The sequence below is a fragment of the Falco punctatus genome (genome assembly GCF_963210335.1).
Source record: "Falco punctatus genome assembly, chromosome: 7".
NCBI classification, from domain to species: Eukaryota; Metazoa; Chordata; class Aves; order Falconiformes; family Falconidae; genus Falco; species Falco punctatus.
In genome coordinates this window covers 71,282,430-71,297,233 of record NC_137587.1, presented here as the reverse complement: position 1 = coordinate 71,297,233, position 14,804 = coordinate 71,282,430, and the positions used below count along the sequence as shown (strand labels likewise).

General features: G+C 62.4%; 2 protein-coding genes across 3 annotated transcripts in view; one reads left to right on the top strand and one right to left on the bottom strand.

Moving 5' to 3' along the window:
* The window catches only part of CCDC33 (coiled-coil domain containing 33), a gene marked incomplete at its 5' end in the record, with an annotated part of 43,974 nt that extends 39,834 nt beyond the window's left edge, over nt 1-4,140 (top strand). The window contains 9 exons of the mRNA XM_080394291.1: nt 83-806; nt 1,719-1,914; nt 2,028-2,116; nt 2,343-2,474; nt 2,678-2,750; nt 2,951-3,072; nt 3,305-3,388; nt 3,511-3,606; nt 3,959-4,140. Coding sequence (XP_080250417.1) covers nt 83-806; nt 1,719-1,914; nt 2,028-2,116; nt 2,343-2,474; nt 2,678-2,750; nt 2,951-3,072; nt 3,305-3,388; nt 3,511-3,606; nt 3,959-4,054 — 1,612 coding nt within the window. The 3' untranslated portion in view covers nt 4,055-4,140. The remainder of the gene's footprint in view (nt 1-82; nt 807-1,718; nt 1,915-2,027; nt 2,117-2,342; nt 2,475-2,677; nt 2,751-2,950; nt 3,073-3,304; nt 3,389-3,510; nt 3,607-3,958) is intronic.
* Nucleotides 4,141-4,318: 178 nt separating this feature from the next.
* On the bottom strand, nt 4,319-14,724 carry CYP11A1 (cytochrome P450 family 11 subfamily A member 1). Of its 2 annotated transcripts, none has more exons than XM_080397349.1 (10): nt 10,977-14,724; nt 7,909-8,519; nt 7,192-7,347; nt 6,775-6,974; nt 6,185-6,388; nt 5,539-5,699; nt 5,295-5,461; nt 5,097-5,175; nt 4,702-4,893; nt 4,319-4,584 (listed from the first exon to the last, which is right to left on the bottom strand). In XM_080397349.1, exons 1-10 carry the CDS (start codon nt 10,998-11,000, stop codon nt 4,462-4,464), a joined length of 1,917 nt encoding a protein of 638 aa, XP_080253475.1. In that variant the 5' UTR covers nt 11,001-14,724; the 3' UTR covers nt 4,319-4,461. The 2 variants fall into 2 exon arrangements, with proteins under 2 accessions (XP_080253475.1, XP_080253476.1); XM_080397350.1 differs by having other exon boundaries at nt 7,909-7,976.
* Between the last annotated feature and the right edge of the window lie 80 nt (nt 14,725-14,804).

The following is a 14,804-nucleotide window of genomic DNA, read 5'->3' as shown; positions in this document are numbered from 1 at the left end:
CCTCAAAGCGGGGTGTTGGAAGCATCGCAGCCAGTGATTGCGGAGGCTTTTGGGGCAGGGCTGGATCCTGACCCCACACCTGCAGTGCCAAGGGTGTTTTGCTCCAGGTGAAAGCCAGGAATGCTGCTCCCAGCCGTGGGGAAGGGGCTGAAGGAGCTTGCTGCTCCTCTCAGAGGGCTTTCCCCAGTCTGCTCCTTATCCTCACCCTCTTCTCTGATGTCTCCTGCCAGCTCCACCAAGACAACGTGTCCCTCCCAGGAGCTGACACCGTGGCCAGCATCCTGCCCGGAAAGCGGCCATTCCCACGTGGGACAGGAGCGCTGGCAGGGGAGCAGAGGTACGGGGACCACGCCGGTTTTGCAGCCCCCTCTTGGCTCCTTCTTCTCATCCTCCTTGGGGTGGTTTCCTCCTTCCTCCGTTCTCCCCATGTTTTCCCCAGCAGCTTCTCCTCCTGCCCCACCACTGCTGATCTTTCTCCTCATCTCCAGGCTCCCACCCTTACTGCACCCCCACCCCCACCCAAACTTGCCTTGCCCCCTGGCACCCCATACAGGCTCCTGGCTCCTACAGAGCATTCCTCAGCAAAGGCTTTGCTGGTGTTTCGCTCTGGTGGGAGCAGCTGGCCAAGGGTGTCCCCCTGTTCTTTGCTCTGCAGGTCCCAGGAGATCATCAGGGACCCCCAGGAGCTGGTGAGTGCCAGGGGGATGGGAGGAGTAGGGGGCGGTGGGGGGGACAGCAGTGTCCCTGAGGCAGGTCCTGGCGCCGGTGGGGACCAAAGTCCGGCTGCTGTTGGCTCTGTGCTGCCGGTGAGTGAAGGTCTCGGTGGGGGCAGTGCTTGAGTTTGGCTGTAAGGGGCTGCACCTTGGGCACCAACCCAGTCCTGGGTGAACCAGATCCCAGGCAGCTGGGGAGGAGGGGGCTGAGCCTCTGGCTGCACCTGCCCCCCCTTCCCCCCTTCCCCAAGGCTGTGTGATGCCGCTGCACCCCCTCCCCGCGCCCCAGCCCCCCCGCAGGCCGCTGGCCAAGGCCGTCCCCAAGGCCGGGAGTGGGGGGCCAGGGGAGCTGGAGGCACGCGGCTCCCTCCGGCCAAGGTCCCTGCTGTCGGGATCCTCTCCACAGCCCGGCGTGGCAGGGAGGGATTCAGGAGGGTCTGCCTGGGAAGGTGCAAACCCTTGGGGAATTATTTCCCCCCGGCATCACCCGGCAAGGTGTCGTGCAGCCACACGGGTGCTAAAAAACCCCAGGCTCATCTGTGTAAACATTCATCCCTCTGTTATTCTTCACCACCTCCCTTCTTCTAAGTACCTGCAAAGCCTGGTAAGGCTCAGAGCTTGTGGCTGACCCCCAGCTGCAGCACTGCTGCAACCCATGGTCTTGGGAGAGCTGGTTTTCCTCCCAGGGGGTGGTAGGAAGAGATGGGGAAATGGGGGGGGGGAGGGCTGGTGGCTGGAGGGAGAGATGGGGGGGTGGGCAGGAGAAGGTTTGGAGGGACAGGAGAGAAGGATGGGTGGATGGAGAAGAGAAGAGAAGGATACATGGATGCATGGATGGATGGGAAGAGGATGGATGGTTGCAAGAGGCAGGGGAAAACCTGGATGTTTCTTAGCTCCTCCATGGTGGGTCTGACTCTCAAGAGAAATACCCTCAGCCGAGCTTCTGGTGCTGGGGAAAGCCCCGGCTGGCCGCGGGGTGCCAGCAGCTCTGCTCTGGGCTGGCAGGAGGCACGCGGCTACCGACTGGCACTGAAGCGGATGGCAGGGGACCTCCTGTCCCTGCGCCAGCATGTCACCAGCCTAGAGGTGGAGAATGGGCATCTGCGGCGCAGCCTGGCCACGCAGGAGGACCTGGGCCACGCTCTGCTCACCGACGTGGACCTGGATGTCATGACCCGGGAGGAGCTGCTAGACAGGCTCAGTGCGTGACAGGGGAGGGGAAGGTGGGAAGTGGGGGACCCCCCTCCCTGTTGCAGCAGAGGGGGCTGCACCATCCCTGGCCAGGTGACAAGGATGTGGCATGGGCTGTTGCAGCCACCCTCAAGCGCAAGCTGGTGGCCAGCACGGCAGAGATGAGGAGACTGAAGGACCGTGTTCAGCAGCTGCAGAATGAGCTGATCCGGGTATGGACAGCGGCAGGAGTGTGCAGGAGCTGCCTGGGAGGGATGGAGTGGGGGTGGAGGAGCAGGGGGGCAGCAGGGAGAGCGTCATGGCACCCCCATAGCCAAGCAAGTGCCCGAAACCCCCGTGACCCCCACCATGAGCCTCTCCCAGCTCTACAAGTGATGCCCTAAGGCTTGAGGCTCAGCGCAGTGGTCCCTGGGGGCTTTTCCCCTTCCTCCCCCCCAGAAAAACGACCAGGAGAAGGAGCTGGTGCTGCTCCAGCGAGCCCACCAGCAGCAGCAGGCTGCGCTGAGGAGGTGCCAGGAGAAGGTGGCCAAGACGAAGGGCTTGGAGGAGACAGTGCGGCAGCAGGAGAAAGTGAGTTGTGGAGCACGAGGTCGGGGTGGGAAGGTCAGCCTGGGGGGGCATGAGGCTCTGTGGAGCAGATGGGACATTCTGGCCCATCCCAGCCCTCCATGAGATCTGCCTGGTCCCAGGCCCATGGTGGCTGGGGAGATGTGATGGTCACCACTGCCTCGTGTTGAGCTGGTGACATGGGAATGGCTCTGCTCGCTCCCAAGGTGATCAAGGTGATGGAGCGGGTGCTGCAGGAGCAGCTCACTGGGACGGGCCTGAGCACTGAGAAGCCATCAGGTGGGTGCAAGCAGAGATGGGGACCCTCGGGGGGGGCTGCTGCATTCCTTTGGCCGTGGGATGGTCTGTGGTGGGGGATCAGAGTTGGTCCTGAGCCCTCCAGCACCCATTCCTGGGTGTCGGGGAGGTGAGGGCTTGCTCCTAACCCCCATCTCTGCACGGGATGGGGGGTGTAGGACACATCCCCCCCCACCCCCCAGGTGAAGCCCTCTCCGAGGAGGTGTACACTGCTCTGCTGGCTGAGAACCGCAGGCTGCGGGAGGAGCTGGCCAGGCCCCACCACCACCCACCCCCCATCTCCCCACGGCCCCCAGCTTTGCCGGTGAGACTGGGGAGGGGGGAACAGGGCTGAGAGGGGGAGTAGAGATGTGGCACCCCAGAAAGCAACACCAGGGGGTAACTGGGCAAACTGGGGGCATCACCTAGGTGGCAACTCCAGCTCTGTGGGGTGATAGCCACCCCTGTGGCTTGCTGCCCCCCAAGAGCAGGGTGTAGGATGCGGGGGGCGATCCAGCATTGCCTTTCCTCTCTCCTGCTCATCTCATGGCCTGCAGGGTGTTTTCGGGGGTGCGGAGAAGCTGTCTCTGCTGGCCAGGCTGGAGGAGGCACAAGCCCGCGGGCGGGTGCTGGAGAGGCAGGTGGGCATCGCCCTCCTGCACCCCACTTGCTGGTGGGGAGCTTGGGGGTGTTGGGCCAGAATGGGGGGCTCCTCTAGCCCCCACACCTTGGAGAGAACGAGCCTGGTTTGGGTCTGTCCCAGCTGGAGGAGGCGGCGAGGAGATGGGGAAGGGAGAAGCAGGAGCTTGGCACTCGTCTGCTGGAGAGGGAGCACGGCTTCCCCCACGCCCCCGCCTCGGTGAGCACCCGGGGGGCACCAGGGCCACCCCACATGGGGGCTGGCAGCCAGTGTTCAAGATCGAGGGGGGCTCAGAGCCACCCCTCTGCACTCAGGCAGCTGGGGGGGGGGGGGGATAGCGGGGGGACTCCGTGCCCACCCCTACATCAGGGAGGATTTGCCTCAGTTTCCCTGCAGGACCCTGGGCAAGAGGGAGAGAGGAGGGTGGTCCCTGGCACCACAGGACCCCCCCAGCATCCCAGGATACCCCCAAGCTCAGACCCCCTTGTTGCAGTCCTCTCATCCCCACCCGATGCCCCCCAGAGAGGGCTGTATTTACAGCTCCCTGAGACATTCTCCTGTTCCCCAGCAGAACCTGCCAGCGATCTCCGCAGCCCCCCCGAGAAGACCCCAGACCCTGGACCCCCTGTCCCAGCCCGTGCCTGGGGAAAGAGCTGGAGAAAACTAATGCGGGCACGAAGGAGCCAGTGCTTTTTCAGATGATGAAATTACAGAGTAAATCAGAGGCGAAGCAAAACGTGAGAGGGTGTCGGAGAAGCAGGGCTGCAGTCCCCGGCGTGGTCCCTGGGGACCCCTGCGCAGCCGGATGGGTGCAGCAGCACCCTCCACCCTGCGATCCGTGGGGTGACGGTGGGGGCTGGGGTTGCGGGGGTTTATCTCCCCCGTGGCGTAAGCGCAGCCTTGAGCAGAGGCAGGGATGCTCGGAGCCAAGGCTGTGGCCGTGAGAGCGTCCCAGCCGTCCCCCGGCTCGTATCCCTGAGCTGGTCTGGCTGTAAGGAGCTGAAAGCGCTTGCTGGGATGGTGGGGGTGACCCCCCAGCTGGGACCGGCTGGGTGTCACCCGGGGTCGGGTTCCTCATGCTTGGGGCTCAAGCGGCCGTAAGGTCAAGTAGATGGGTTTGTCTGGGATCAGGATGAGATCAAACTTGGTCCCGACTTCCACCGCTCTCATGGTTTCGATCTTGAAGTTCTCCAGGATCTGGGATGTGGGAGAAAAGAGAAGATGGGAAACACTGGAGGTGCCAACACCCGCGTGCCGCCTCCCCGACCCCTTGCAGTGCCAGGCCCCCAGTGTCCCCAGCAGCAGGATGCTCACCTGCATGAGGAAGAGCTGCATCTCCAGCTCAGCGATCCGGCGTCCCAGGCACTGGCGGGGTCCGAACCCAAAACTCAGCCCCTTGAAGTGCTTGGGGCCAGCTGCCAGCCAGCGCTGGGGGCTGAACTGCTCCGGCTTGGGGAAGACCTCAGGATCCCGGCCCATGGCGTAGAGACCGACCTGCACCAGCGTCTGCAGGGAAGGATCAGCCCCTGTGGGTCTTGGCTCCCCACGTGGCTCAGCTGGTGCTTGGGGTGCAGGAAGGGGGTGCAAGGATGGGATCCAGCCCCGCGGCTGCTCCCCCATGTCACCCACCCATGCTCCAGGTCCCACCTCCACCCAGAGCCCTGTGTGAAGCAGGCTGGGGTGAGGAGGGACCTGGAGGCCATGCTAACCTTTGGGGGGATGCGGTAGTCCTGGAGGATGACCTCCTGAGTGGTGTACCTCTGCAGGGTCACTGCCACAGGATGCAGCCTAGGGGGACAGGTCCCACACACCTTCATGTCCCACCTCAATGCACGACATCCCAACAGTGCCAGCGATTCGGGGAGGGAAGGGGCTGGGGGTGTTTTTCAGCGGGGGCTTCTCCTCACCGGAGAGTCTCCTTGATGGTGGCTTTGAGCAGCCGGATGGTTTTCAGCATCTTCACCCTGTCCCCTGCTGCCTCCTGCTTGGCAGCCAGGACTTCTGCCCGCAGCTGCTCCTGGACCCCCGGGGACCGCGCCAGCTCAAACATGGCCCACTGCAGCGTCATGGAGGTCTGGAGCGGGGCAGGGGAGCAAGGCTCAACACCAGCCAGGACCTTCTCCCTGCCCAGCAACCCTGCCCGCTCCTTACGGTGTCCACCCCGCCCGCCATCATCTCGGTGACGCTGGCCTTGATGTCATCCAAGGGCAGCTTGTCCTGCATGATCAGGCTGCAGAGGATGCCCATGTACTCCTTGGTGCTCTTGCGTTGCAGCCGCAGGTCCCGATAGACGTTTTGTATGCATTTGTCCGCTGAAAAGACATGGAGACATGGTGTGGTCTTCCTCCCCCAGGGCCATGGTGGAGGAGGAAGGCACCAGATGTGGCACCTTAGGACATCGCTGTCCCACGCCAGTGGCTTTTCCATGGGAGCTGCTCCTGTGGCAGCTTGGGACTGCGGTCCCTGCTGCAGGACCCAGCAGTGGCTGGGTGGGCACAGAGGGTTAGGGATGAGGATGCCCTGGGGGAGGACACCCTGCAAGAGAGTTGTGCCAGGTGCCAAAAGCTCTCAGAGGCCACATCTGCCCATCATCTGCCCTTTATCGCTCCTGGACAGTTCCCCACTGTTCCACCCCACAAGCTCCAGATATGAAAAGCCTTCCTGGACCTGGTGGCCCCTTGCTGGGTGGTTGGACCCAGAAGGTCTCTGCGCTGGTGAGATGAGGTTGCGCTACAGACCCAGGTCCTCAAAGGGGCCTTGGGTGACACAGGACGGTGCGGGCAGGAGAAGCACTCACCCTGGGAGAAGATGGCATCCCAGGCCCGGACGTGGTCCCGCCACATCTTGGCGTTGAGGTGGCGGAGGAGGGCAGGCGGCAGGTAGAGCATGGGCGAGGTGGTGTGGAACATCAGGGTCACGGCATCGATGAAGCGCTGCGCCTCGGGGTCCACAAAGTCCTGCAGCAGCCCCAGCCGCTCCCCGTAGAGCACGTGGCACACGGCTGCAAGCACAGCACCCGTGAGGGGACCCAGCCAGGGGGGACCTCGTCCCCTCCACCCTCTCATGGCCAGCTCCAGCCTTTCTATGGGGACCTGGCTTGGCCTCCTGCTCACTCTGAGCATCACGGGGCCAGGAAAGCACCCCTTGTTGGGCATCAGTTGAAGACCGGTAGATGATAAAACAGTGTTTTATCAACAGTTTTGGGTTGTTCTCTGCTTGCCCAGGGAGAGGACATCCCTCTAGACCCTGTGGCCTTGGGGGAGAGGCTTGTCTGCCCATCTCTGCGGGTGAAGCTGGCGGAAGCACAGTGTTACCCATCTCGGGTACCTTGCAAAGAGGTGTTTCAGGGGGACATGCCTTGCAGAGACCCATGCCCCAGACACTCACACTCCAGGGCAAAGCGGAAGAGCTCGTGGGTGAAGTCGGCCGTCCAGCGCTCCCGGCCGCTCTTCCCCACCTGGGCCCGTGCCCGCTGGATGAAGTCCTCTCCCACTTGGCTCAGCAGAGGCACAAAACTCTCCACCACCTGCGGTGACAGCACCTCCTTGTTGAGCATCAGGCGGTCCGAGCGCCAGGCCTCCCCCGTCCTGTGGGACACCAAAGTGGGGGGTCAGAAGTGTCCTCCCCCATCCACGAACCCCACACACCCCTTCCCAGAGGATGTCACCTCCCAAAGCACAGGGCCAGTCAGCATCCTCATCACCCTCCTGATGCTCCAGCTTCTCACCACCCCATGTGCCAGGGCTATTGCGTTAGAACCTGGGAGCCCCATTTTAAGGGTATCCCCCTGGCACCCCGACTCACTTGAGGAGCACGCCGTAGGGCTTGTTGCGGTAGTCGCGGTAAGCCACCCAGGGGGGTACACTGAAGCGCTCCGGCAGCGTCCCCTCCACCTGGAAAAGGGTGGCAGCGTCCTGGGGGCTGATGATGTTCACACTCTCATAGACACCCAGCTTCTCCCTGTTGGGGTGCGGAGGGGGGTCAGCCCCGCACGCTGACCCCCACCTGCACCCCTCCCCGCAGCCTCTCACCTCCCCAGATCAAGCACCTTCCCCCCGCGCCCCCAAATCAACCACCCTTCCCTTCGCACCCCCCAAAATCCTGCCTGCAGGTCCCATCCCAGGTTATGCAGCGGCTCAGCACCAGAATCAGGCTCCCAGGGCTCAGGCAGCCACAGCCAGGGGTGCAGGACCTGGACCCCCACCCTTCCTCCTCTGCCTGGGGATGTCAGCTCCAGACCCCACGGAGATCAGGGTGGGCAAAGTCCGTCTCCAGCCCCCCCACCCCCTCCTCCCGACATCCCACATCCGCCAGGCACGAATGGGTCTCCCCTTTCGCCCCTCACCGTGGCATCAAGCCTGGGTGGCACACAGCCAGCCGGGCGGCTCCAGCAGCTCAGGCACCCGTTCACCCCCTCCTCACCCAGAGCAGGACTGGAAATAGCAACAGCATCCTGGACTGGGCAGGCTGCGGAGCCGGGGGGAGCGGGGCGGGGGGTGCCGGGGGCAGACGCTGCCTCACCTGTAAATGGGCCCGAACTGCTGGAACTTGCGAGCCATGATGTGGTGGACGTTGTGCAAGCCGCCCTCCTGCCAGAAGCGGTAGAGGTTGAGCCAGCCAGCGCGCCAGTCGCCGGGCAGCTGGTTGAAGGGCCGAGGAGCTGGTGGGATGGGGGAGGCAGCCCCTCCAGCCCTGCGGCAGCCCCCGGCTGGGGCTGGGGGCCATCCCCGCAAGGCACCCGCAGCCCGGGCGAGCATGGGAGCAGGTGGCGGGGGAGGGAGTCGAGGGTGGCCTCTTTTGTCCCCCCGGCTGGCCTCGCTCAAGGCGAGATGCTCATGCTCTTGCCCGCCTCCCGATGAGTCACGGCCGCCCCAGGGACGGGGACAGGCGAGGGCATCTCGCCCCGGCAAGGCGGCAGGCACTGGGGCACAGGGCAGCCAAAAGTGGTCGGCAGAGCCCCATCCCCTCCCAGCCCGGCCGTAGCGGGGCTTGCCAGGTGATGCACAGACCCTGAGTGGCATGGGGTGACAACGGGTGACGTTGGCAGGTGGCCCACACCACCCCAATAAAAGCTGGTGCTGTTGCAAGTGCTGAAAATGAAAATTTAACTGCCAAGGGGAGGTATGCTTTGTCTGCAAAATAAATAATAAAAATTACCTAGGGGACAAAACAAAGCTCAGGCGTGATGGGTGACCACAGGAGGGGACATCCTTGGGGACTGCCTGGCCATTGCCAGGGGTGTCTCACCTCTGCCCGCCCCAGGACAGGGGGTGCTGGGGGAGGCGGGTCCCCCCTTCCCAGGGCAGCATCATCTGTCATTTAGTGCAGGAACCCCAACACACACACACACACCAGGAGGGAAAGACTTTTTGGGGTGTCACGGTCCCCACCAAGCCAGGGACAAAGGCTCCAGCCCCTAAGATCAGTGGCAGACAAGATCCTGTGTCCCCAGGCCCAGTGATACCTACTGGTGACCAGTTAGCAATGGGGGGGTGTGGGGGGTTTGTGTCTGTAGGAAACATCATGGGAAGGGAGGAACTGGGGGGGCCCTGAGCCTTTCTGGGGTGTCCCTTTGGGGTGTCCCTGGAGTTGGCCTTGAGAACCCCCAGGGTGTCCCTGGGGTGTCCCTGGAGTGTGGGGAGGACTCCAGACATGTCCCCTGCCTGCACGGACTCTGTCACCTCCTGTCCTTGCCCCCTGCCTGCACCAACTCTGTCCCTCCTGTCCCCTGCCTGTCACCACCTCCATCCCTGCCCTGTCCCCTGCCTGCACTGGCGCTGTCCCCTGCCTGCACCACCTCTGTCCCCACCCTGTCCCCTACCTGGCACCTCTTCTGTCCCTCCTGTCCCCTGCCTAGCACTGCTTCTGTCCTTGTCCCTGCCCACACCACCTTTGTCCCCTCCTGCCCCTGTCCCCTGCCTGTCCCCTCCTCCGTCCACATCCTGTCCCCTACTTTGCACCTCCTCTAGAGGTCCCTCCTGTCTCTTGCCTGTACCACCTCTGTCCCTCCCTGTCCCCTGCCTGCACTGGCTCTGTCCCCTCTTGTCCCCTATCAGGACACTGGCTCTGTCCCCTCCTGTCCCAGCCACTCATCGCTTGCTCCAGCTGCCACCATCTGCATGAAGACACCTGCCCTGGGTGACCACCTGCCATCCCAGTGCACACCCTGAAGCAGCCCTACAGCCCGGGGACATGGTGGCACAGTGCCAACCCCTGTCCTCCCCCCCTGCACTGCCACTGTCCTGGGTGGGACCTGCTGCCCCCTCTCTGGCCAAGGGAACGGGGTCAGTCTGGAGCGGTTTGGCCAAGCTGATGCTCGCAAAAACACAGGCCCAGGGGACACGGAGGGATGCGTGGGCACAGGGCTGAGCTCTGCCCTCACACGGGGCTGGGTGGCCGTCAGCCACCAGCTCCAGCCCCCAGAGGGGACAGCCACCCATCACACTCCGTGTCACCTCTGCACCCCCTCTCTCCCCCACCTCCCTGAAGCGCGGGGAGCCAGCTCACGGGCTCCATCCCCCAGCCTGGCCCCCACATCTCCAAGGGGTCCCACGCACACTTCCATGCCCGCCCCCCGTGGTGCCCCCAGCTTGTCAGGGCCCCTCCCCAGCAGCGTTGCTGCTGCTGCAGCACGAAGGGAATGTGGCGGTTCGTCCCCCCTCAGCCACCCCCCAGCAAGCTGCTGGCACAGGAACCCACGCGGCTGGGGGGGCTCTGACGGAAAGTTGGGGGGTGAGAGCAGGAAACAGGCCGGGGAGGTGCTCAGCAACCCGCAGCATCACTCCTTCTAGCAGAAACCGCAGCGGGGAGGGGGCTCTGGTGGCTTTTGCTGATGGCCCCATCGATGCCAAGCGAAGCAGTCGGCATGTGGCCAGGGGCGGCGTTCCCCCGCCTCTGCCGCAGCAGCTCGCCCACGAAGCCCACATGACTCAGGCATACTCTCGCTATTTCTGCACAAACCAAAACCAAGAGTCTTTCCCCTCCGCTAGTGGCCTCCTCCCCTTGTCACCCACGCTGGGGACAAGGATTGTCCCTCCAGCAGAGTTTCCTCCTAATGAGAGGTGGCGCCCATGGGTGCCACATTTTCGCTTTTCACCCGTGGGGCTTTCCTGGCTGTATCACCTTCCAAGCAAGTGGGGTGACTAATCTGCCTGACACCTTCACACCTTGCCCTGGTAAATCACACCTCGGAGAGGCTGCTGACACCCCCTCAGCTTTCTGCTCCATGGCAGGTAACCCTGCTGAACCAGCACCGCAGCCCCAGCCCCAGCGAGACCCCAGCCTCCCTGGAAAAATCCACCCCCCCAGCCTCATCCCTGGGGCTGGGAATGCCAAGGCTGCAGTGGTTAAGCAGAGGGAAGGTGTTTTGGTGGAGCAGCTCATCCCTTCCGCATCTCTGTCCCCCAGAACCGACGGGAACCAGCTGGGATGGGGCTGACTTCAGCCGGGGTGATGCTGGAAGCAGATCTGTTTTGGCGGGGGCAGAATCAAGGGACTGCATCTCCTCACCAGGATGGAAAGCGGAGCAGAGCAGGGGTGAAATCGGTGGCTGGAAACAGGGCACGGAGCTGACCACATTGCTTTCTTACCTTAAAAATGCAGCCTGCATCCATAGGTGGACCTACGCAGCTCAGCTTGCACCAGTCCCTTGGGAAGGACAGTAGTTTCCATGTGTTTTCCAACAGGCTCTTTTCTTTTCTGCAGCATTTTCATCCTGGGGTCTTCCCTCCTCTCTGTGTGAGTGAATCCATTCATCGCAAGCTTTCAGCTCCTGCCCACGAGCAGGTGGTTGGGAAAATTTCAGTAGTAAAACTCTTGCCCAGAAACCCCCCATGATTCACTTTGAGACTGGAGGGGCGGGGGGAAACCTCATTTTCATAATGTTATCTTGAAAAAGAAAGAACTGTCAGCTGCTAACAGACCATAGCCATGATCAAGCAGTTGCTGCTGGAGGGTTTCCCCTGGGAGCAGAGAGAAGAGGATGACCTGGATGTGCCAGGCAGCATCCCTGAGGGATGCGGCGCTGAGCGCATGGTGCTTGAGGAGCTGCCAGGGGCACTCAGATGGACCTAGCCAGGACAAGCTTTAATCTGAAACAGCAGCAATTCTACCTTGTTTTTATTGTCCTGCTCCATTAAACTGAATCTCCTCTTACTAATTTATTTCGTGCAGTCCCCAAACCAAAAATTGCCGGGCTGATGCCTGGATTTCGGGGCCTCCATCAAGCTGGGATGGGGCACCTCACCCTCGTGGCTGGGACTGCTCCTTGGCGATCTCAGGGTGGAAGTTCATGGCTGGGGGAAAAGCATTTGTGCGGCTGAGGGGAGGAGGAGTGTGGCCCACGGGAGGAAGGCACACTGGTTTAGCTCATGTTTAACTTCCTCCAGCATCTCTAGGTCACCTCGTTTCCAGTAAACGGCTGGATTTCCCACTCGCGTTGCTCACCGCTCCATCTTGGTGGCAGAGCATCACCCACGCCACATCTGCCATGCCCCAGCATGGGCCACGGGCAAAAGGAACCCAGAGCCACACACAGGCAGACAGACACCTGTCCAAGGCTGGCCAGATCCTGAGATCCCCAGGGAAAAGGGGGGAACGGCAGCAAACACCCCCTGCAAGCAGAGCTGCCACATCACCGACGGGGAAACGGCTTGGACAGAGAGGAGCAAGGGGTGACGGCAGCTGGGTGGCAGGGTTTCGGGCACCCGACCCAGACACCTGAGCTCAGCGGATGGCTCCCTTTCGCCCCCGTGTCCCAGGGGGCGCGGGCGATGACACTGGGCCAGGTGGGGTGGGCTGGGTGGGCAGGACACCCGTGGGGAGATGGCCCGGGGGAGCGCGGCTGGGTCGCGCCGGCTCTGGTTGCGGCTGCAGTTCGATGCAAGAAAAGATGCAAGATAGAGAAATGCAGGGGGAGGGCTCCAGCCGGTCTGCTGCAGGGAACGAACGGGGAGGGTGGAAGCTGTTGCCGTGAGGCGGCAGCACCTCTCCATCCTTGGGATCCAGCTCTTGCGAAACCAGCGGCCGCCGGGGCTTTCGCATTCCAGGCTCCAGCCGGCGCCTTCTGGCATTGCTCTGTACCCTCATCCCGCCGGGAAAAGCTGCCCAGGGGGTTGATGTAGCTGCAGACAGCATCTCAGATGAGCCTGCAGTCAGTGCGTGCCCTGGATGCCTCGCGTGGAGCGAGCAGGCAGCTCCTGTGGGATTTCTCACCAGCTCTTGCATCCAGTTCAGACGGATACAGGATTTCCTGGGTCTATTGTCCTGCCCAGCAAAGCCTCCTCCCAGAGCAGCTTCCAAGGCCGCTGGTAAGGCTGGAGGCAGAAATAGCCCCAAAAAACAGTGCTGGGGAAAAAACTGAACACTGTTGGGGCTTTTGTTCCGGGCGTGCGACCGTGCCTCCCTCCGCCTGCGCCGCAGGAAGCCTGGAGAAGCTGCTGCAGTACCTGACCTTCCTGTGCGTGCCTGCTGCCATTGAAACAAGGCTCTCGAAATAACTCGCTCAAACAATGTGGCCATCGAGCAACACCTCAGCCTTGCCCTCCCCACACACAGGTTCTCCCTCCGGCAGCCCCGGAGCCTGCAATCAATTCCAGCGCATGTGTTTGCCCACATCTTTCAGCTTATTGTACCTAGAGGAAATAGTTGGTGGCCAGGGGAAATGCAGCCCAGAACAAAACACAACCTGAAATGTGCAGTCTGATGCTTTCCTCAAGAAATTTAGCAAAAGGCTCCATCTTTTGTCCTGGCTGTCCTCGGGGAGCAGGGTTGGGGACCCACTTACAAAAGCTGGGCTGGGGGAGGAGACGCTGCTGCAAGGCCCTGTGCAGGTCTGAGGGGTCTCTGTGCTGCCCAGGGACTCCGAGTTGTCCCTGTGGCACTTGGTCCCACGCTCCGAGCCTGCTTCTTGGGCAAGAAAAAGGAGCCTGGGCAGCCCCAACGCTGTTACTGCAGCCCTGCGCCCCGCACATCCCCAGCCCATGGATTCTGACCCGCTCCCGGGGGTTCAGCATCGCCTCCGTGTGCTGCTCCCCACCCTCCCGCCTGCCTCTTCCCAGGGCACCGCAGAACTCGTCAGTGTCTGGGCTTTTCCTGAGGCGTTTTAGAGCTTTGGTAATCCAACCCTTGGCAACAACAGAGCTGGAAATGCAACATCTCCATGTCCACACGCAGCACCCAAGCGATGACACCGGGGCACGGGCTGTCTCTCCCCTCCTGTCCTGGGTGAGCTCCCGCCGCCTCCCAGCACAAAGGTGGGGGCTGCCAGAAATCCCGCTTCTTGTTTTAGCTCCACTGAAACCCACCTGCCTTTCGGGCTCATTTCTTCTTCTTTACGTCAAGATGCCGCTGCCGCATATGCTGCCGGCGCCAGCGGGAAGTTTTCTGCCAAACCCAGTGCTAAGAAAGAAGTAAGGCAGGGGAGGCTTTCACTTTCAGCTGCCAATCCCTCCCTGCAGACCAAGGACCTGCAAAACCCTCCTGCAAACCCAGGTCCCAGGGGACAGAGGTGCCCGTCCCTGTGCCCCTACCCAGTCCCCGTCACCGCCGAGGCTTTGTGGATGGGGCTCGATGGGGCACGGCCGCAAACCAGGGCTGGAGCCTGGGGGGCTCCTACCCCGCTACCAGTGCCTCCTGCGTATTTTCTGACCTACCTGCAGGAACAGGCCCAGCAGCAAGCGCTAGGAGTAGCACACAGAAAGGCAGCTGGGCACGGCTTTAGCTGAAGCCACAACCCTTTGAAAGCCCTGCAACAGGGGGCCGAGAGCCGCAACAGGTCTGCTGGGTTCTGCAGCCAGTCCTGATTTTGTGCCAAGGTGCTTTGATGGAGGGTTTGAAAGAGAAGGGGAGGCATCGTTCTCTCCTGCTTCTGCTGGCACATTTTAAAAGCTTGAATTCCTATTCCCTGCTTCCTTCCATCCCAAGCTTTTTCCCCACCCGCCGGCTGTCAACCACCAGCTCATTTTTCCCAAACCCAGCAAATGAAGAGAGCTGCGAGTTCAGCGTCGCTCCGTCTCACGGGCTGTCCAGCCAGGCAGCCCCTGCATTCACCCCTAAAAGCCACCCCTGATGTCAGAGCCACTGCAACCGCCCCCAGCTCCCCGCGAGCAGCAGAGCTGCAGGCAGAAGGTGCTGGGATGGCTCCGTGCCCAGGAGGACCCGCTATTTATATCCCTCCCTTTCTGCGGGTGGTGGGCAGTGGTGAGTGGGGTGCTGCTAACAGCCCCCTTGGGTTTTTCCAGCAGGAATCTGCCCAGCTTCTCACTCCCGATGGTGCCAGCCTGAAGTGGGAGCAGCAAGCCCAGGGCACAAGGGATGGCCAGGGGCTGCTGCTGGAGAGGAGAGGCAGGCGAGACATGGAAGAGGGCGTGGGGACCCCTTGGTCGTGGAGGAAGAGGGACAGGGGAGACCCCAGGCAC